Source organism: Calonectris borealis, chromosome 5, assembly GCF_964195595.1.
Source record: "Calonectris borealis chromosome 5, bCalBor7.hap1.2, whole genome shotgun sequence".
NCBI classification, from domain to species: Eukaryota; Metazoa; Chordata; class Aves; order Procellariiformes; family Procellariidae; genus Calonectris; species Calonectris borealis.
Genome location: NC_134316.1, coordinates 10599099 through 10622537, shown reverse-complemented (window position 1 = coordinate 10622537; position 23439 = coordinate 10599099). Strand labels below are relative to the sequence as shown.

Here is a 23439-nt window from a genome sequence, read left to right as displayed (position 1 = left end):
TATACATTCACTGCATATACCGGTTGGCTAAGGAGCTCAAACTGCTGCGTACTGCTGGTACAGCACTGAAAGTATAGTTGTCGGCTGCAGATCTTCAATAACGAGTTTCTATTTTTTCCCCATTGCATTGATTAACATTGCTAACTGGAAGAGGGTGAGAACTCATCACTGTGGGACCTGTCAGAAACATACCTGTTTTGTGTTCATCCTCTAGTTATAGTTTGAAACTATCAGGTTTTAAGGCATTTTATATGTGTTCTGGTGATTTTTCATATCAATCTAGTTTGTTAATCAAGTGATGTTTGGGCATTGTGGGGAGCACTGAGCAAATGAAAGGTGAGCTAACCAATGGAAACCAGCAGAGCATCTGAAAACACTCTGCCTGCGTCTGCAGAATGCAGTCTCTTGCACGCTACCTGGCCGGCAAGAGCAGGCAGAAACACATCTGAGCATCAGGACACATCTCATTCCTACTCACACATGTATCATAAGGCTAGCTGAGAGGAAAGAGCTCCTGCTGCAGGTACTGAACAGCTTCACTGCTGCTGTGAATAGAAATTATGTTTCTACCTTGGGATGTTTCAGCTACGGAGAATAGAAGACATGATTTTAAAAAAACCCAATACAGAACAAAACATCAGCCTTGAAATGGCTGAGCACTTTGGAAGGTGGATTTGTTTCTTCATCTTTTTTGTAAGTTCTACTAACAAGATAAAGACTCTGTGTTCTCCTCTGCCAACCTGTTCATAATAATCATTAATTCCCTGAAAGATAGTATTTATACAAGTATACAGTTGTAAACACTGGTAAAATGGAATAGCTTCTCAATTTACTGTGTAGATGTAGTGCTTGTGTTCCCATACTATAGTAATCAAAGTACATCTCTTCAGTGCAAGAATCCAATATTGCAAATAGGTCAACACATAAAAAGCTTGGAAAAGTATTTTCTTTTTAAACAATGTACTTGGAAAAAACATTCAGATGTTTTATGACGCAGCTTAAGTTCCTTGAGCTTCTTCTGGTACTGGGATAACATGTAACTTTACACTTTAGTTATTAGAAGTCTGAAAGTACGGATTAAAATCTTCCAGAAAAAAAAAATCTCATTTTTATTTGAGTCCAATTTAAACATTCTTTAAAATAAAATAAATAAAACAACCAAACAACCAGACCTCACCATATAGGATTACTGTGCTCTGAAAATAATGCCTAGTGAGTTTCCTCTTGTTTAACTCTTGAAAAAACATGTTGCAACACTTTCCATTAACTTAAAGTCTGTTTTCCATCCTGGAATGACAGGCATTTTAGGTTGTTGAATTTAAACCACATTGCTGGTGGGTCTGTTGGGTTTTAGAAGAAAAGGGGTATAGCTTGAAGCACCACAAGGTGATAGAGCATTCCTTAGGCAAAATATATTGAAATTATACATATTTAATGCTGTTAACAGAGCCTCAACTTCTAGCACTTTCAAAGTTAATAAAAACTGATTCGTTAAGCAATGTAAGTACTTCCAAGAGGCTGAATACTAATTTTGCACTGCAGGCTATGAATGACTTCAATGAAAGCTATTTTTTCTTAGGTGCCTGATTTAAACGTGAAGAACTTTAACACCTATCAAATACTGCTAGAAACAAGCATTTATCTGCTCTGAAACTTTCATATAGCTGATACAAAGAACAACAGCCATGGCTGCACAGTCAAAAAGTATTGCTGTATCTAGGCGGTGCCTCAAAGGAAGGATTTTTGTGTGCTCTCTGCAGATGAGCTTCCTAAATGATATTTAGTAATAAAAAGACTATAGCAAGGTATCTATCATGTTGTCTTTGGCATGCTTTATACCTTCTAGTTCTCAAGTCCCACTTCATTACTGCAGCTTGCTGTAATTGATAGCCCCAATCACCTGCACCTGGTAGGTTTCCTGCATTTGCTACAGTTTTAATGGAGTCACTAGAGATTAAAGTGGCTTAATAAAAGGGACACAAGTGCTACTGAACATGTTGGAATCACTGCAGGAGCAGTGAGGAAGGTTTCGGGTTGAAGCGGATGCTGATGTTTAAGACACTGCTCATCCCAGTTACACTCTTAGCGTTTTGGAACTTCAGCAGCTCACCTAATGGTTCCTTCTTCGGAACAGAACTTCCCACGCCAGAATAGTTTAATGGGAATGCCCAGGCTTCCCAGATTTTGAAAGTGAATGCTAATTGTTATTTCTGGTTATACCACCATTCTGCAATACAGTTGATGCTAAAGTGGCACTGGTGATTAATCTGTCAGAAGTTGCTGCCTTAACGTTCTCTACATTAGAGAATTTTTGGAAGAACCACAAAAGAAGGCAGATACTATCTCTAGAGACCTAGGAAAGTGCAAATGACGAGAAATAAATAAAATTCAGGTGAGATCAGTGCTGCACAGCAGAGATTCTGTGAGCTGGGTCTGGTTATTAAATGGAAGCTCATGCAGAGCTGCATTTGAAGCAAGGGCCAAGCAGAGAAACCAAAGATTCCTTGGTTCAAGTGGAAGTATCCTGAGGATCCAGAGAATACTGTTACTGGGTGTATTAGTGTTGAGTCCACTTTACTGAAATACCATTTGAGGAAAAGAAGGGAGCTTACATGGTTGCAGTGTACCATGCGCCTTCAACCATGTAATCTTCAGATTAAGCCGATACAAGCTTTTAGGTTCGCCTTATACTCATTAGCAAAATAAATGGCTCATATAGACCCTATATTGACTCTTAGAACCCAAGTGAAATTAGAAAAGGAGTAGGTATCTTTAATACCTGAGCCATTAGATTGCCAATATGCTGTTAGAATATCTGTGAAACTGGACATGAGAAATTACTGAGATGACCAGATAATAAATAAAGTATCTCATCAGACCAGCAGTATGTTTTGCAAGTGCTCAGAAGAGACTTGTTTAGGAGACACAGACCAACACGAGCAGTGCACAAAAACAGTTCCAGAGCTGTCAACATTAGCTTTAGATTAGAGGAGTGCTGTTCTATAAGGTCTGTCACTTAATTCTTGGTTTGTATTAGCTGTCCAGAGGGACTGAAAGTGGATTGAGAGATTTTGGCAATTAAAGGATTTATCATATCTGCTGATGTTTCTGTGCTTCGGCACTTTTGTTATGTATGCCAGCTTTCACAGCTGGTTGATTAATGTCTCTTTTTAAGAATTTGCTGAAGAAAGAAACAGCATTTATCTGGGTATCAGTAGTTCAGGAAAATTTCCAAAATCATAAACTCTTTCATAAACATCATCATACTGGTATATCCCACTTTCTAAAATTTTAGGGTACAAGAAAACACTTCGGACTATAATTTAGGAGTGCTGTTATCTCAGGTTGTGAGTCCTCAAGCCTGATTTCATTTGTTCATGTTGATTAAGAAAAGCAGAATATAACTATACTGTTAGTGACAACAAATACTTTTGAAGGAGCCTGGTTTCCCCATTTTCTCAGGAAACATGAAAATTGTTGTTTGTAGTAGAGGTTAAGTCAGTGTTAAATGATGGAGTTGATTGCTTTAAAGTTTCCATATTGCCATCATCTACAGGTAAGCAGAAAAGGAAAGCTGGTGGTTTCAGAAGTTACCAGCCTCTTTCTCTAGCCCGATACCACTATCATAAAATAAGCTAGTGTTTCAACCAGTGCAATCTATCCAGTCTCAGACCTCTTAAATATCATGTAAAGGAGTCTCCTGCATGATTTATTAGCCTGCTAGATAGTTCAGTACCTTTAACTAGATCCAGGTTCCTTCAACTGGCTTCTTATATCTGGGAGGCAAGCTGAATACCCAGGACAGTTCTGCTTTCTTCAGGATTCTCTGGACAAGTTATAACTCTGCATCAGCAAGACTCTTGGGAGTCCTTCCCAGCCCAAGGATGAGCTACTCAGCAGTTTGCTAAATCAAATGAAATTTTGCTTGTCCCAGTTTTTCTGTTACGACTCATACTCAGCTCTCCTTTAGCAGGTTATTTTTTTTAAACTTTGTTATTGAGCTCACATCTTCCAAAACATGAGAATTACTTTTGTTGTATTTAAAGGCATATTTCTTAATGTTTCCCGCCATCCCACTGCTTAAAAAAGAACTTGAATTTTTTTATAACCTGTATTTTTTATTTTTTTAACGTTGTGTTTCAGTGTATATCCACATTATGAAAGGAATGTCAGTTGCTATTTTCCTGTATATTACGTGCAAACAAATGGGCAAACAAGTAAATGAAACTCTGGAAGAATGTGTTTTATATTAATTGTTATAAATGACTTTTCTTTCCCAGAGTTTTCGTGTAACAACTCCACTCATTCAGCCAACATTCTTAATTATTTGCAAATTACCAGTCACAGTCTCAGTTCTCCTTCCAATAGATGCCCTCATTCCAGACACTTCTACATCATTCAGACCTCATATCAAATCCATGAAGATTTGTCATTGTTTTGGAAAATGGAAGGCCTGTAGCATCAGAGCAGACAAGTAGTCAGATTTCCCAACCTTATCAGTAGGAGAAAAAGTTGTATCACCACAGAACAGCAACAAACATTAAACCTGTCGAGAAAACTGGACCTTTAATTTTTGCAACTTTGATGCTTCCGTTCAAATCAACTCGTGACCTTGATTTATTCACCTCCTCCCAAGTTTGTTGTCTCATCATCCTCTTTTAAAGCCTTTTGGGAAAAATCAGTTTCTTGAAGAAAATACCAGCTTCTATTCTCTGGTAGATGGTTCTAAGGTATTCATAAGGTATGAATTGTAGTAGAGTCCATAAAGGTGTGGTGGTGGTGGTATTAACTGAGAAGATCATGCCTTGACAGGGAGATTCTGTGAAGCTGCAAAGACCACATGTGTTCTCATTTCTAAACAGAACTTCCATCTTGAACACCTAGAGAAGCAGTAGCTGTGGGTGGGCAGGCAGGAAGAGCTTCCAATCAAAAGGAAATATTGAGCATTGTAGGCTTAACGCTGAAGAAATGACCAACGCTGATAGAAGATGCCCAAAAAGCATGGGCTTGTCTAGGCATGTCGGAGACAGGACTCCGTGGGTGGTAGTTCAATCCAGTTTTGTTCCCAGAAAGCTTTAGTTCTCGGCTAGCTTCTGCCACCACTCCCACATTTACTCTTGCTCTGGCCCAGTCCTGCCTTGACTCCATGGTATCATTCTGCTACCTAGTTCTACACAGTCCTGCTGAAATCCTTCAGCCCCCTAATTGTCCTGTCTGAGCCCTTTTTACAATACTACAGCATCTCAAGAAGCTGTAAGGTGGAGAAAGCAGTGACATGAATGTACAAATAAAAGAAGATGATGTTAATCAAATCTGCTGAGAGTTTAGAGCGGTGGTGTAAGACCATTAATCTTCTGGTGTTTCTGTCTTTCTGTTGCAGGGTGGGAATAACGCAGGCCATACGGTGGTTGTTGATGGGAAAGAATATGATTTTCACCTATTTCCTAGTGGCATCATTAATCCAAAGGCAATTTCTTTTATTGGTAAGACAATTTTGGAACTTACTAAATAAAATAACGTTACATGGTGGGCAGCTGCAACCATAGTTTATAGTAGCAAACAAAGAAAAACATATAGGTGACTGTCAGCCAGAATTGCTTTAGCTTCAGCTGTTTGTTTTTATTTCACTGCTGCTTTAACATGAAGAGTTATTCTATCTTCAGTGTCAGTTTAGTGTCTGCTATTAGAAAATTGAAAGAACCCCCTCTTTCTATCATGTTGCTCTTTCTTATACTTTACAGTACAAGTTTGGATCCCACGCTCTACTTGCACAGTCCTTTTATGCTTTCAGAAATATAAATGCTATTCTTTGAGGACACAAAACCCAGCACTTAGGATAAATAAATAATATCATTTACCTCTGGCATTTCTTTACTGACTTTCCAGAAATAGGCCCCAGGATACAGGGCTCTGCTTGGAAGGTCATCATCCAGTCTCCTTTTTGTTCACATTATCAGCTGTTTAAAGTGATGTTGTATTTCACTATAAAGATATTCAATGCAAATGATATCATAAAAAAGTTTGCATTGCTTACTGGACATATTTAAGTGATAGGCAAACTTAAGCCTTTTACTTGTCCAAAATTATGATTCTTTCTGAAGAAATGTATACAGACTGTGCAAGAAATGAGTGTAAATTTTAGTGAGTCATGGAGCTGTAGTTGCAGTTTTGTTCCATTTGATAATTTCCAAATGGATGATTGAAATATACGAAACATATTTTTTCTCTCTGCTAAATATAGTGTATTGCCTTGCTTTCCACGTTACTCCCTTGTCAGTTAGTAAGGACTATAACTTAAGTTATCCTAAATTTAGGCTGAGACAGGCTCTTGCAGATATTTCTGATGTTCCCAAGAAGGAAGCAGCAGCTGTTTCCAGCCCACTACATCAGTAATCCTCCACGCCTCATCAGTAATGCTGTGTATTGCTTGTGGATTTTAAATTGTAGCTCAAAAGCAGGGAGAAGGCATTGGTAATGTATTACAGCACTAGTTTGAGCTGTATTTAAAACAAATACATAAATATTGAAGAAAATTTAAATACTGTCGCACAGACTTGTCGGTGTTGTAAGGCCATGGACTTCTTTGAGCTTTTACCAGTGAACAATTGAGGCTGAAGTCGTGGTGCAAAGTCCACCACAAAGACAAGAATCCGCTTACCTCAGCTGGCTTCGGAGCAAGCCCGGTATTCACATCTGAAACAAGCAAGCTCTGGTTTTTCTGATTTTAGCAGACTTATAGCTGCTTATCAAAATGAGGATTTATCAAACAAGTTCTCAAGATCACTTTGTGAGAAATGTGAGAAACTCAGTCTTATTTTTTAAATAAAATTTCAGACAGCGAGTGTTTACATGCCTTACATCCTAAGAATGAGTATGCTATTTCTTGCTTTAAAATAAATCATTTATGTTCCCAAAGGTAATGGAGTGGTTATACATTTACCAGGCCTGTTTGAAGAAGCTGAAAAGAATGAAAAGAAAGGTTTGTATCAAGTAATTTTTAACCTTCCTTTATATTGGCAGCCAGGTTGAGGGTTTTTTTAAGCCTCTGTTTCTGACTGTAAATACTCAGTGCAGTAATATTCTGGATTTCAAATAATGAGGAAAACAGTATTTAAAATATTGAATTGTGTTAGTAGTCTTCAGACAGATTTTAAAAAGCAATCTTTTCATGGGTTTTTGGGGAAGAATAGATAGAAATAATATCCAAAAGGTGTGGCAAAGCTCCCTTTGACCTTAAACTGAGATGATTTAACCCAGAGTTTCTGTGTCTCCATTTCTGTGCCCAAGTATAAACTCAGTTGGTTCTACTTTGAGCAAGGCTTTGGACCAGATGATCTTCTAAGGTCCCTTACATCTTAAATTGTTTTATGATTCTATATGTATAAATTTGATATTTTCTGACGCACAGATGGAGTTTAAGTGATTTATCATATAGTGAGTAAAACAAGAATCTTTCCTTAAAATAAGAATTGCATGTAAGCCACGGCATTCTGCATTAAGAAGAAGTAGTGAGTGTCTTTGTCCATACCAAAATGAGAAAGCTGAAAAAGTAAAAAATGAGAAAAGTTTGTTAATGAAAACATTGCTGATATTTGATACTCACTTCTGTTTTACCCATTTTGTCTACAGTCTTCTTAACAAGAAGCTATATAAGCCAGAAGAAAGACATAGGAAAACTAAAAGCAAATCTCAAAGTCTGACCAATCAGCGCAGCTGAAACCCTACTTTTCTTTATATCTTCTGACAGGTTTAAAAGATTGGGAGAAAAGACTGATTATATCAGATAGAGCACATATAGGTAAGTGATGACTGAAGGGGGAAAAAACTCACAAATGATTCCTTAGGAGCTCATGGTGCTAAACTGCATTATTACTCCACAGAGCGGTCATGTGTTTGATCTAATGCGGCTTCTTTATATGTTGTGTATCTGAAGCATAATAATGGAATTTGTATCTGCTAAAAAGTGGTGTTTTACATGTTTTCACAATGTTTAAGGAATACTTGCTCTGTTTTCACATGAGGAGGCCTGTGCACTATCAGTGATAACAAAGGCACTTTGTCTTGAAATTAGACATGTCTGTGATTTAAAGAATGTTTTTCTCCTTTGGTCTCCCACTATATCCGTTTGATTTTCCATTTCAGTGTTTGACTTTCACCAGGCAGTAGATGGGCTCCAGGAAGTGCAACGTCAAGCACAAGAAGGAAAAAAGTAAATATTTTTAGCACCCCCTTTCATTAATAATATGCAAATTTGAAAAATTGGTGTCATTTTGGAAAGCAGAAATGCAATATATCTCTGAAGAGCCTAGTTGATGTTACTAATTCTGTGACTCTGTTCTGCTCCTGCTTGTGTTAATGAACAAACTCTGAGGTATTACTGAAAAGGCAGGGAATGAATTCTTACATATTTCCATTTTCCAGTTCTCTGCAACATAGAGAGACATTTTGAAATTCCTACCAAATCCTCAAAACCCATTTCCATTAAAATGATGTTTCCAACCTAATTTGATATCAGACTAGTGATGCTCTCTTGAATCAGGTCTGAAGTGTTGGCGCAATTAGGTTCTACACTTGTAATCGTTTATTGTATATTCACTTATACTTCATGGAGATACTAGTTTCTATTTTAATTTTGATCTTACACTTCAGCACAGTATGTAACTATTCATACTTCATTCTGGTTTCTGAAAGAACAAAGGTTTATGTGAACACATTGTATTTTTCTCTCTGTTAGTCAATTAGTTTTTGATCCCATTGGACAATTTCAGCCAAACTTAACATACAAATAGAGATCTCAAAATTACTCTATTTCTAAAATGCACATGAAAATAGGCATGCGGGTAGGGAAACAGTTTCATTTTTATCCTCATCAAGGTAAAGGCTGCAGCAACAGTTCATAGGGACAGGGATGAATAATGCCAAAGCCATAGGAAACCAGTTTGATCGCTCACAGAACTGGTTGTTGTTTACAACTATAGACAGTGCTGCAACTGTGAAAATGTGAAAATGACATTTGTTTCCTATTGTTTGTGGTAAGGAATGTAGTAGTACCACAGGATAGTACAGTAACCATTATTACTGTATAAGATACGTATATACACACATAGTTTCAACTAAGCTTGTCTCAGCCAGACTCAAGGCTTAATGCTTTACTGCATACCATGAATATTAGCAATATTTACACAAATCCACTGAAGCATGAAAGTTGCTATATATTTATTATTATAGAACTTCAGTCTCTTTTTTTATGTCTCAGATCTTCTGCCCAGTGCATGGTATATGGAAGAGCTTTAAAAACATTACTTAGCATAAAGCACTTTTTTGCATATATTTTTATATGTTTGGGGGGGTGTCTCTTTTTAATTAGTATTGGCACAACAAAGAAGGGGATTGGACCAACATATTCTTCCAAAGCTGCACGAACAGGCCTTCGAATTTGTGACCTCCTTTCTGACTTCGATGAATTTTCTTCAAGGTACAACTATTTTCATTTCTAAATATTATGTTAAAGGTGATACATTTGGCTGACAAATTTGCTTTTAAGGAGATGTTTTTAAATATGTGTCTGAATTTCGTATATAAATTGTCTAGAAGGAGAAGAAAACTGGAAAGAATGTGTGTGTATGTTTCCTGTACTTCACAGAGTTTCTCATCATTTAAAATGTGATTTTGTACATTGGGAAATGCACTGGTTGAGGTGTCGAAGTTCTGGGTATTTTCTCTTTATAGCTCTCAGTATATACTGTGTATAATGTAAGCTGAGTTCTTGCCAAAGGTTCTATGAACAGTAACACGGAGTGTTCTTCATAGATACGATTTCAATATTTTACAGATTTAAAAATCTGGCACAACAATACAAGTCAATGTTTCCCTCATTGGAAATAGATATAGAAGGACAATTGAAAAAGCTAAAGGTAAGGATTTAACACTTGTAATAGTTGTTCAGTTTCAGGAAAAGTATAGAAGAAAACAGTAATATTTATTTTAATTAAAAAAAGTAAAAATGAAGTGTACCAAAACTACTACTTATTAAACTAATTAATTAATTTAAATTTAAAAAATGCATATCTTTATCATTGTAAAACCTTTTAATAAGCAGTAGCTATGCTTTGTAATAGAATGTTCTCTTACTGTGGGCATTAAAATAAATTTTTTTATTATTTAATTCTTCTATAATATTTTTTTTTTTTTGACATAAAATAGCTGTTGTATTAAAGTAGCCAAGAGAACACAGGGTGACACTTGCAGTTAGCAGTCTCCAGCCAGGACTGATCTAGATCAGTCTGAGAGAGTTCCATGCTTACTGAAGAATTGTTTGTGGAAGCTGTGTTTCAAGATCCTCGTATTACAAGAAAAATGTCTTTTTATAAATAAATTGAGAAAAGCCACTGGTAAAACATCTTCTTTCATTAGTATGTATGCCAAAAATATCTCTTACCTTTCCCAAGTTTTGTCTGGTACTTGTTCAGAGCTGACACCCTACCTTTTAAAGATATTTTTTAATATTCATGAGTAGTGATTTTTTTTTTTTTCCTTTTGGAGCTTGCACTAAGTCCCACTCTCAGTGTGTCTAGACTATAGACACACTATATAGAGACTATATCAACAAAATGAGGTAGGTATACAACATCTCTATTAATAGAAATGGTACAGAAATTATGGCATTCTAATGCCATAACAAGTCATGTTTTCTTATGTGAGTGGTTCAATACATTGATTTGTTTTCAATAGGATATAAGCTAATGGTTGTATTTTTCAGGTAAAACACAGTTATTGAAGCTGGTGTGTTAGGGTTATCTGTAGGTTTCATGTTTCAAAAGTGAACTCAGTGTTCCCTGCTTCCAGCCATTGTTTGGGGAGGTTGACATTTCTACTCAAATTTGCAGGGATATGCGGAAAAAATAAGACCCATGGTTCGAGATGGCGTGTATTTTATGTATGAAGCTCTTCATGGCTCCCCAAAAAAGATTCTTGTTGAAGGAGCCAATGCAGCATTACTTGATATTGACTTTGGTAAGTTAAATTCTAAACTCAATTTAACTCCTAAGAGATTAATTTTATTTTGATTAGTTTTATTTTGATTTGTGTTTATATCAGCTTTGCAAACAGCAGGAAAATAGAGAAACAAAATAGTCTTTCCTTTAATAGGAACAGATGTCCCAAAAGTAAAGCACAGTAAGCCAGAGATTGTATCGTTAACAGGATTAAGTGCTTAGGGTTTAAATATTGTTTTTTACTGAAGTTTATTCCAGTGGAGTTGAAATTTCACTCCAGATATTCTTGTACTTATTACTTCTAAATGTGTGTGCACATTGCCATACATTCCAAGCAGCTAAGGAATTATCTCAGAGCTGCTGAGATAATTCTTCTGCAGTGGAGGGAGGATTAAACTGGTGCAGATAACCTGTAAGTCTAGCTTCTTCAGCTGATCTCTGCTCTGCTCTCTTACCAAAAGTCTAATTAAACCACTTAGGTCTCCATGAAGATGAAATGAAGAAGTGGAGAGATGCTGCAATCCAGAGTCACAGTGTAGAGATCATCGATAACCTCTTAAGACTTAGAAAATTTGCTGCAGATACTCAGAGCTACTTGTGTAGAGCACTGGGAATGTCAGACTGTGACCTTTACACCAGGCTCTCCGTGGATGTTGCAGAAATACTTTCTGTGATACACAGGACAGTGAAAAAATCTTTACACAGCAGCAGCATCCTATAATAGATCCAGGGCCTAATGGAAGTAGTATTGAGATGCTTTTAAATTTCTCCCTTGTGGGCAATCCTCAGTGAAAGTTGCAAAGGATGAATGCAGAAAAGCTTACGCATTGGAACAGATTGCGCATACTGGATACCTCCTTAAGTATAAGAAAGTAGTATATTTTCTTACTTGTCTGTGTGAACTTCTTGTTCACTAATAACATGCTTATACAAATTGCCGGGATACGTCTGCTATTTGAGTGGAAAAAAATCCTTCATTTTGAGGGGATTCTGTTGGAGCTTTAGAAATCTAAGTACATATTATTCACTACAGGAGGAAGCAATTTGGGGAAGAACAGCTTAATTTGTTCTCTTAAAAGCAAAATGGGGACATGTGGTAAGAAGAATTTGCTCTGCTCTTCAGCTGCTATTTCAGTTTAGCTTTAAAGCCAAACATATAGGTGAAAATCTCCTTTCAACTCATAAACGAAAATCAGTCTTTGTTTCTTATCATTGCTGAAACAGGGTTGTGCTCTTCTGTTTTTCTGACAGGCACGTATCCTTTTGTGACTTCATCGAACTGCACCATAGGCGGTGTATGCACCGGGCTTGGTGTTCCTCCCCAGCATGTCGGTGATGTGTATGGTGTGGTAAAGGCGTATACTACTCGGGTGGGAATTGGAGCCTTCCCCACTGAGCAGATTAATGTAGGTTTAATGTTACAAAATGCTATATATACAGTTGCCAAAATATAAGGTCAATGGAATGGGGTAAGGGTATACCAACGATAAATGAGCACCATAATAATGCCAAGCAATCACACTCACAAAGAGAGGAGAATTACATTATAAACGTAAGGTATTTTTCTTCAGGGGAGAGAAACACGAGTGTGATGATGTTATATTACAGTGACCACACTTCTGTTGTAATGAATGTGTGTAATGAAAACAGATTTCATCATTTTATGTAATGTTGTTAGGTGCATTTCAGTGGCGCGAGTTTGTTATAGACTGGAACTGTGAGTGCATCACAGGAAAGCTTAAATTACAAGATACAACTTCTGTGCTTAACAGCCTGTGTTCTGTGTCGTTTACAGAATAAATGCGGTGTATGCGTCAGTCAGTCATGCACAAATTGATCAATAAAAAGAAGGAGAGACATTTTGATTCTTTTAAACTGTCTATTGTATTCCCATTATCAAGAAACTAGAAAGCTCAGGGTATTGATTATGAGCTATGCACACAGCAATCTCTAGGTCAGTGATCTGAATCTAATTTAAGGATTTAGTCACTAAAATCCTTTCTCTAATGGCTCAAATGAATTGGTGATATCCTTTAGTTTTATGAATCACGAGCATAAAGTTTCTTTATTCTTCGTTTTTAACACATTATAAACACTGCCAGCCCAAAGGGGACAGTTGGCAGTCTCCTAATGTGGTAGAACCTAGGAGCCCTAGGCATGGTCAAGGAGTCTGTTGACCTAGACATTGTACAAGCACTGATCTTGTCGCAAGCATTTGCAGTCTTACCCCAAAAACAATAGATGCCAAAAGATCAGATGAAGAAAGTAAATGCAAACAAAATTAAAACCGGGGCTGAATTGTCAAGGAAATCTTCCTATCAGATGAAGAAGGAAGAAAAGTGTCTCCTTGGAACATGAAATAGTCATATTAAATAAGTATTTTGGAAATGCTAGTGATTGAAATACAAAAATCCTATGCATGAGGGGCTTTATTCTCTGCCTTAATCCCCTCCTAATAAAACTTCTTTTTTTTTCCTACAAAGAGGCCTTGGAATTGAAAAACTATATTTTTCTTCTTATTCATCTATATTTGTTTTCCTGCTATTTTTCAGTGAAATACCATCAGCATTCTTTCTGTCTTCTTTTAGGAAATTGGAGATCTTTTACAGTCCCGTGGCCACGAATGGGGAGTAACTACAGGCAGAAAGAGGCGGTGTGGCTGGTTAGATCTTGTCATTTTGAAATATGCTCATATGATCAACGGATTCACTGCGTAAGCATCACAGATTTTGCGCTACATTTGGAAGTGATAATTTTGTGCTTCGCAGAATAAATATGTAGGTAACATTAATATAAGTCCAGTAAAGTGTTACATTTTAAGCAATAAAATAGTTCACAATGGACAACTGAGAGTTATCTTAATGCTAATAATAATCTAATTCCTTTGACTTTTTTTTTTTCAAATCAAGTGATTTTACAACATCATAGCAGTGATTTTTTTCATATATGTGTTCGCTTTGCTTACATCAGATGGCCAATGGCTTACATCAGGTGGCCAACAGTTTGCTCTAGTGTTCTTGATCCAGTGCTTTCATACTGACTTATGTCGTGATCTAAAACCTGCTGGTTTTGAGCTTTGGTTGACTCTAGTGGACCATACTTGTAAGACCAATTCTGCATCATTTGGAACCACTACTTCTTGAAGTGAAATAAGGGGGTTGACACAAAGTGTATAGCAACTGGCACAACTTTCATTCCAGTCCTGACAGGTTCATTTATTCACAAAGATGTAGTGTAATGTTGTATTATAAATTCTGCTTTTAAAGGGCTGAGTTTCATTTTCTTTGGTTGATAGATTATTTTATAATTCAAAATATATATTAAATTGACATTTTAAAGGAACAGTGGCTGTTCAAAGGAACTGTTCAAGAACATAATGCCATCAAGCTAGCTTATGTCTAATGCTAAAATGCTAGTAACTATCACAAGCCATTAATTTATAACTAATTACAAATCTGTATTTTCAGAAAAAGTTGCAAAAGTTTCATTACAGTTTTGTCCATATAAAGTGTACACTTACTCATGCATTCAGGGAAACTTGTTCATGTATGCAAACACATGACCCCAGGCATTTTGATATCTTATAAACTGAGACTTAACTTAATATTTTTATGCTACTAATGTTACAAAGGGACAATGATCTTTGTTCATCAATTTATCAGAAGGGTTTTTAAAATACTTTTTTTTTACTTGGATTTATATTTTGCTTTAACTTACACAGCTCTAGTTTATGTGGAAATAGTATTAGGAAGGCGTTATGTTTCCTTCCATTTCAGTTCTATACAATTACTGCACTTCTATCAACAAAACTATGTCATCTCTGGTAACTGTGACAGTTAAAAAACATGGGGAGATAAAAACGTCAAAAAAGTTGAAGAACTGGCTCTATGCTGCTTCTTTCCCAAAAGGTCTTTTAACTTATTCATTGCATTCATCGTATACTTACTGAGCACATATAGCATGGACTATTATGCACATACCTGTCTAAATCCTTAGCTACTCGCATTTTTACCAAGCAAGGTCTGGCATATTGTTTCTAGAGAATTTGACTGGTTTTAATTTGACTGGTTTTTAAAACTGATCAGTTTTATTCTGATCAGTGAATACTATGGTGTCTTCTTGAGGTTCCATTTTTGTGTTCCAGTGTGTTCATTCAAAAGATGAAAAAGATTCATTAAACTGACAACCCTGATAGCACAGCCCGGGCGCTGGGATCTTTCCTACTGAATGTATATGTGATTTCAGTAGCCAGGTTATGCTTGTGAGGTCTGTTTTAAAAGTGTACTTCAGTAAATAAGTCTGTCGTATAGTTGTTGTGAATCAGTGGGAATAACAGAAGTAATCACTGGTAGTGAGGTAAAGTGACATGTCGTCATACACACCTAAAGCAAGTCCAGCAAGTGCCACTTTACGTAGTCAGCTTGCATTTTCATGCGCTGAACGGAACACTGTGCACCTGTATGAGCAGCCAAGCATTTGGAAATGTGTAACTCAGTCATGTATTTATCCGAGAGGCGTGAATTCAGTTAACAATATTCATAGTTTAATATATTTGTGTATTTCTGCTTGAAGGGCTGCCTGAGCTGGATTTGTGAATACAAAATTAGAAAGAAAAAAAAAAAAAAAAGACAGGTGGAAAGTATTAAAGAAGAGATTCATCATGTGTGTAACTCTAACCAATGTTTTTCTGTACAGTTTGGCGTTAACAAAACTGGATATTCTTGATGTCCTTGATGAGATTAAAATTGGTGTTGCTTACAAATTAGGTGGAAAAAGAATTCCATATTTTCCAGGTACGTTGTTAAATATCTATGTTCGTTTTTCTCTTTCCTGCCTGTTAAGTCATACCTGTTGGGAAAGACTGCTTTTTAAAATGCTTTTTCATTAGACCTTCTATAGAAATTTGCAGAACTGTGATATCAGTATAAAGACTACTGTGTCAGTATATTAGCATTTTCTAGTCACCTTGCATCTGTATGTATGATGACAAGAAGTTCAGAGCAAATAAAATCTTGTGTTAGGGCCTCTATGTCTTGTCCCATTAGTTGTTCTTTTTTGTTGGCAACACAAGGGGTCTGAAAGTCAGCATGATTCAAGTCAGTGACTGTGTATCATTGGCAATAGCCTTTAATGAAGTAAAGTGAAAATAAAATCAGTGCTTAAGGTGTGCAAAAATGAGATGGATACAAGCAGAATAAAACTGCTTATGGGCTACCATCATATAACTGTAATTAACAGCAACCACATTGTGGTTAATAAAAATATACATTGCCTCATGAATATGCTTCATGTTAAAACTTTTAAGATGTAATAATACGTAATTTTTGTACGTTAATGGTGTTTTCAAGATACCTGTAACAGTCTATGCCAAGATGAGGGGTTTGTTCTGTTGAGATGGGGAATTCTGGAGGCACGGGGAGGGCTGGCAGCAGCCGGCTTTCCCACCATTGATGGTAGTTTCTGGCTGTGGACAGTAGCACAGTGAGAATTCCAGTGGGGAAAGGCTTGCAGACATCTAAGTTTTTAGCAAGCCTGATTTAACCCTGTTCCATGAAGGTAAAAATTTTTGAGAAAGTAGTGCCTTGTCTACAGGAGGACTTCTATTTTATTATGTGCAAAACTGAACCAAAAAGTGGAACTACTGTAAACTTCAAATAATTTGTTTCCTTAAAAATACTACTGTAATCTTCTGACAACATAGAGTGAATCCTAAGGTTTTGACAAGAGGAAACTGGATTACTGGATCCTTTTGGATCAGAGTTATCTTCCTAAGTAACAGAAATTAATCTAAATTGAGAATAAATGAATTAACCAACCAGTAGAAATACTGGGGGGGGGGGGTTTATTAATCATATTTTAAATGTTGTCAAAAGACCTTGTTGGTCAAGAACCATAGGTGTATTCTTTTAAGGTGGAGCAGCTAAAGTCAACTGTGATAAAAATTATTCTCCCACAGCTAATCAGGAGATACTACAGAAGGTGGAAGTAGAGTATGAAACAATGCCTGGGTGGAAGACGGACACAACTGGTGCACGAAAATGGGAGGACCTCCCACCCAAAGCCCAGAATTACATCCGCTGTGTGGAGAACCATGTTGGAGTGCCAGGTAAATCTGTCTGTAGATGTACATGTGAGGATGCCACAGCAGACAGAACAGCTCTGTAAAAGTGCTCAATGCGTTAGTCAGGGAGTGGCTTGATTTGGGCAGGAGGCAATGGAAGTATCTGTGGTTGGGCTGATGATGGTAAATGACAGTTTGCCAAGAAGCCGCAAAGGGTGGTGGTCTGCAGGCAGGTCTGCAATGTTGCAGAGAACTCCAAGCTGCTGCTGACAAGGATTTAACCAGAGGAAAGAGAGAAAGAAACGTGTATTATTCTTGGCAGACTGCTGCCTTCTGTCAGTGAAAACTTAAGGATCTCTGCACTGTGCTTCAGTGCATAATTAGTCTAATATCCTCCCTTTACTAATCTTTTGCTTTCACTTTACTTCCTGCACTGCATCCCTGTTTGAACATAGACTTCTCTTTTTCTTCTTTGGTTGTTCTCTCTTCCATACTTACCCATATAAGAAGATGTGTTGCACGATGGATACAAGATTGTTTAGCCCAATTCTGCTCCTTTGGAAAAATGAGAATCTTAACACGATCAGTCTCCGAAGCTTAAGCCATCCAGTTTTTTTCAAATCTAATTGCTAGAGCTCTGGAAGTGCCAAGAGCTAGGTGTGGCATGTATGGTGGAGTTTGAAAGGGAATTTCCAAAGGAGCAAACTTAGAAATCTGGTATGTGTGCTTTTGTTTTCCAAAAAGCACCTCAAAGGTCACATTTGGGGAGTGTGCGCTAGTTGCAACTGTGACAATTCCAGTGTTGTTCATGGATTAGGAAGCATCTGACAGCAGAGCCTGAAACTTGGTGGATGGCTCGTGTGTGGTCATGGACACAGGTGTGGGCGATGGGATATGTAAATAAAGCTCCCCTTACTTTATTTCTCGGGTTCCCACTGTGAAGGCAGGGTGCCTTGATGGGTTTGGCTAAAGGAGACCTACCTACAGTCAGTTCTATAGTATCCATGGGCAATAAAAACTGTAGTGGAACAATTTGTGGTATGGTATGGTATTTGGGGTGGCTGCTCATGCTGGATAATGTTTTTAATTGCAGCCTTACATTTAACAATGTTACAGCATGTGTGCATCACTGTCTCCTGGTCCACATCAAGAAAACTTCACAGTCTGGCAGAGCTCTCACTCCTCTCTGCAGGGGTTTAGCTAGACATCCTATCACTCAAGACAATGACAGTTAAACCTGCACAAACATGCTTGACCTTCTGTTAGGCCTTCCATCTGCAATGCTTTGTGTTCACGGTATCATTATTTCATGCTTTCAAACTTCAGTATATTGCACTTCTAGTCTGGTAATGCAGCAGGAGTAAAGTGATTTTTGAAAACTTCCTAGCATTGTGTTTCAGCACAAAGTTGGCCAGTTTCTAGTGAAGCGTGATGAAAGATGAAAATTATTCCAATTCATTGATTATAATATTTACTCTCAGTAATTTTTCTAATAGATGTGTTTTCCTCCCTAGTTAAATGGGTCGGAGTTGGAAAATCAAGAGAGTCGATGATCCAGCTATTCTAAATAAATGAAGAACATCAGTGATGAGAAGCACAATTTAGCATTCATCTGTTCCTTACTGCTTCCTCTTTAAATGGAGATGCTATTTAAAACCAACATGATGTTCTAGGAATTGAGAAGAAACCAAACATATATTCTGTATTGTAACATTTTATTTATCTTTAAGTTCTCAGTAAATTCAGTGTAAAATTTCCTTGGTGGCCATCATTTGGGGGAAAAAAAAAATGAAAAAAGTATTCTTAACAAAACAAGGAAATTTTTTTTTAAAAATTTGAGCCATGTTACTATTTGAAAGTATTTTACATCCATATAGAGTTATTTTTTCTTGCTGAAACCAGTATTAAGCCTTTTCCAATAGTTACTGGGTAACTTTAGGATTGTAAAGCTTGGATTTGTTCTTCAACTTCAAATGTTAAAATGTCTATGTATCTGGGTTGGCAGTAATAAGACAGATACCATGTACTTAAATTGGTTGGATTATACAGATTTTCAGTTTCTAAAATACGGTGAAGTTTGGTAGGTATTTTTGACTGAACAAAGCAAAGCAAAGACAATTATCTATACTTTTTATATAATGATTTTTTAATAGCCCACTGAAATTAATGGAGAGCAGCTAAAGTATTTTTATCACAGAGCCTATTCTAGTAACTGAGATAACATCTGTAGAGGGGCCAAACTGGAGAAAGTTGACCTATCTAATAATTCTTTCAAATATCCTGTGTACTAACAGACAATCCCTGTGGAGACTGTCAGATGTGCAGTCTTTATTTCATGCAGTAGGGAAGGAGTGAGTGAAGGTGGAAGGAAGAGAGTCCTCAGGGTACAAAACACATGGGGAGAGTGGAACCGAGACAGCACGCTGTGTTTTCTCAGTGAACCTGAGACATTTCTTCTTCTAATGCAGTGATTGTCATTTGCAAAGTTTTACTGTAGTTACCTGTGGAGGAACTTGGGACTTGCAGCTCTGTAAGGCACACTGGCTTCCACAGCTCCTAGGTTTCCAAGAATAAATCAATGCATGACTTAATGATGACTGCTGCAGTATTTACACCCCTCAGACGTTTTGACCTTCCTCACCAAAATGTAATGCCTATTTATAGAAGGGGATCAGGGTTGGGACATGTAGAAACCATGGAGAGGTCCCAGAATCTTCAAGAATACACTTGGATTTCTTTGTGGATCTTCTAATTTATAATGGCTATACTTCAAGAGCTCTCAAAAAAAGGCCTACCTCTTGTAGATTAAAAAGAATATACTAGAAACGGAGTTACTCCCTAACTGTGGAATTTTCTGAGTAAATGTTCCTTTTCCATATATGTCTCAGAGAGCTATAACAATAGTTTTTTATCATTCCCAGGGCCTGTGGAAATAGCATCACAACCCCACTAACGCCATTATGTAGTGTGTGAAAATACCCCTTTTCTGAGATGATAACTCCAAGAATACAAAACGATGACATTCTTTGCATCAGAGATGGGGAAAAAGAAAAACCTATCTGGAGTATCTTGTGTCATCCTCATCCCCTTTGTCTTTTCTCGCTCGATATTAAATAATGGTTAATGTTCAAACCCATTTGTGTCAAGCAATTACAAAAGTATCAGTACAAGCATATAGCAAGCACTAAATTTAATTGTTTACGGGTGTATTGCTGCTTGTAGGGCAGAATTCTTACACCCTCCGGCTGCAGTGCAGTCTCTTCATACCCCAGTTCATCACAGACTGTGGCTTTATGCCACAATCAAATACTTTTTATCTCAAAAAAAAAAAAAAAAGAAAAAAGGAGCTCAAAGCCATGAATCCTTAATTCTGCTGCAACTCCTTTGTCAATCTTTGATGAGTTGTTTAATCTTCTTGCTACTGTTTTGCAATCTGTAAAATGGCAATCAGGAATACTGCCTCACCTCTTTGAAACTGTTTTTTGGAGGTCAGTGGGTCGAGCCCTGCAGTCCTTGCTCTGACATTGATGAGGAAGCTCTCCCTGTCAAATTTATGGGTGTTCTAATGAAAGAGGGATGAGATTTCTGACCTTATTTAATGTTTGCAAAGCACTTCTGAAAGGTGCTTGGTAAGTGCTAATTATTACAAGCACTGTGAAATGTGCCTCATTTATATGAGGTCATTTAAGCATAAAGATGCTTGGAGATACAGTAATTAAGTTTTGTTTTCACATGGCTTAACCTTGTGACATTTGCCTACTGGATGATCTAGACCTGTTCCTTTTCTTCGCCTCAGCTTCATCAGTGCATTTGTGTTAGGAGGTAGCTGCTGTATTTAAGCTTTGGTTGATTTATAGGCAAAGTCCACAATGATGAACAAACCACTCAGTGTGCTGAATAGCTGAATACCTGGATTAAATGATCAACTCTAAATGAAGTATTCGGCATATTGAAAAAATTAGATTTTATAGCTTAATTTCCACAGGATTACTTTCTCTTGTTCACCTGATCTTTTTATTTTCCATTAAGTAATTTTTCCATTAAGTCTCTGTTAGAGCCACGTTGCCTGTCTTTGCATTCAAGGATTCATCAGAAACCCAGTGATGTTGTCAATGGACATGATGTAATAGGCAATTATCCCGTGACTTACTCTGTTACTGTAAAAATAGTATCATGCATTTCATTTCATTTCATAGCATGGATTTTTTAAATGAGAGTTCTACTCCTATTGAATTTCATATGTGTTGTCATTGAGTTAAATGTGAGTAAGTTCAGGCTTTTATCAAAAAGCTCTTTAATCTACTGAGTGACACAATGCTTAATAAGAACATTTTTATGTAAATTTGCTTTCACTTTGGCTGTTTCCCTTGTGTATTATTTTGTATTGTTTGGAATTTCGTTTTAATAACAATCACTCTGATGAATTTAATTTCTTCCTTCTCCACAGCCAAATGCAATAATAATGACTAAAACTGGTTGATGCATCATCCTGTTAGATATCTGGATGGAAGAATAAGCGTAAATGTCTACCAAAATGGCATAATTTGTGGTAAAGATTATAGTTTTTTAAAAGTAGCAATTACTGATTCACTCATGCACATTAATGTATTTGACATATTTTCTCACACTTACCCTTACAATATGGCCTTCATAGTCTGGTGTATGCTTCCTAACACATGCAGTATAGGATTTTGAAGCTTTTGTCATTTTTAATTTGGCTATATATGGTCTTACGGTTCTAGCATAATGCACTTTATAAAAGGAAAGAAAATTAAGCATTTCCATAATAATGTGCAAACTATACTTACACCTTACGCAGATTTTTTTCAGATGAATTTTGGATCCACACCTGTTTATTTTGTCCTGAAAGACATATTAAAACCAATTTAAAGTAACAGTGCTTGGTCCCTATTTCTCTCTTCTTTTTTTTTTTTTAACACAATACAGTTCATACAAAAACATGGTTCAATATTTCATGGATTTTAAAAAAATAACTAGCAGCATTACTGAATGAATGGATAGTTTCTTTCAATCTACAAATTCTCAGTGTTGGGTCTTTTTTTTTACATATTCCATAAACTTTGTCACACTTTCCTATTCACAAACTGGGCAGGGATCCACCTTTACCACCGGGGGTTCATGGTTAGTCATGTTCACTCATGGTGGTCGTGGTCACTCATCACCTGAGTGAACAATGATTTTATGAAGAAAAAAAACAATTCATGCAAAAATGTTTTTGCCATACTAGCTGGCTCAGAGCAACTGACCTGTAAGTATGGTCAGTCCCTGTTTGTGGTATAGGCACTGTATCGAGGGAGTAGCCTGTGGAGATTTGTTGGCTACTAATTTGTTAGTGCTGGTTTCATGCCTTTATTAGATCTGTGCTGCCAATGAAAAAGAGGGTGCCTGAGGCATGGAGCCCGCTCGACTGTCACAGTACTGCATGGGATTCGTGGTGCATGCGAACTGGTGGTGTACAGCCTGCTTCAGGGAGGTAAGAAAATGGGTTCTTTTCCTTCCCAAATCACAGGTCCATCACAAAGGAGCTTTGGTAAGGAACACATTTTACTCTCAGGTGGGGCTGGCTGAACCCTTACATATTGCTCAAATTTAAAGTAAAAAATTATCCATGTAGATGTCAGCCATAGAGTGAGGCATTAAAGCAGTCAAGTCTAAATAAGGATTTCAAGATTTTGCCTTTTAATCTCTTACATACTTACAGGAAATTAGTTGTTCTAAAATACCTTCATGTGTTATTAATATCTGTACATTTCTGAGTAGAGACTATGCATTAAATATTTGCCCATCAGTCCTATGAGACTGTCTATAAGGAGAAAAAAAAAAAAACACAAAAAAAACAGGAAAGAAGGTCTTCTATACGCTTCATAGCTTCCTTTAATGTAGAAAATTTTGGCCAGCAGCTGCATTTTTCAGTGGTTGGAAACAGTACAAATTTTAACACTGTCTACAAAAATGTCTTTGTCAAGGAAATGTCTTTGTCAGGAAAAAAAAAACACTCATATTTGAATGTTTTCATAGTCTTGAGATACTGTACCCTTCCTTTGACATGCATTACTTTTAGAAGTTGAGTACCTACACCAGAGTTTACATTACAGGCCTGTAAATAGTGTCTCGGACAACAGCGTTAGGTTTCAGAAGATACCTTTACAGTGCTTGATAAGTGGTGGAGCACTTCAGACAGTTTGGGTTAGTGCTGAAATCCTTAAAGTACCCTGGGCAGAAGCACTGGAGGCATGTTTCTTCAGGACCACAGAATACAGTCAACTATATATACCCTTACAGCAGAGGTGGCAGGATGCATCTTCATCTTCCCCTTTATAAGACAAAACTTTTAATGCTAACTGGGCCTAATAGTTTAAATGT

At 37.0% G+C, this 23439-nt stretch overlaps 1 protein-coding gene across 1 annotated transcript in view; it reads left to right on the top strand.

Annotated features, from left to right (window-relative positions):
* The window catches only part of ADSS1 (adenylosuccinate synthase 1), a 29386-nt gene extending 9011 nt beyond the window's left edge, over positions 1-20375 (top strand). The window contains exons 2-13 of the mRNA XM_075150949.1: positions 5381-5483; positions 6917-6979; positions 7748-7798; positions 8143-8209; positions 9368-9475; positions 9833-9914; positions 10887-11013; positions 12246-12400; positions 13583-13707; positions 15690-15787; positions 16951-17100; positions 18570-20375. Of these exons, the coding sequence (XP_075007050.1) occupies positions 5381-5483; positions 6917-6979; positions 7748-7798; positions 8143-8209; positions 9368-9475; positions 9833-9914; positions 10887-11013; positions 12246-12400; positions 13583-13707; positions 15690-15787; positions 16951-17100; positions 18570-18622 (1182 nt within the window). The 3' untranslated portion in view covers positions 18623-20375. The remainder of the gene's footprint in view (positions 1-5380; positions 5484-6916; positions 6980-7747; positions 7799-8142; positions 8210-9367; positions 9476-9832; positions 9915-10886; positions 11014-12245; positions 12401-13582; positions 13708-15689; positions 15788-16950; positions 17101-18569) is intronic.
* The last annotated feature ends 3064 nt before the right edge of the window (positions 20376-23439 follow it).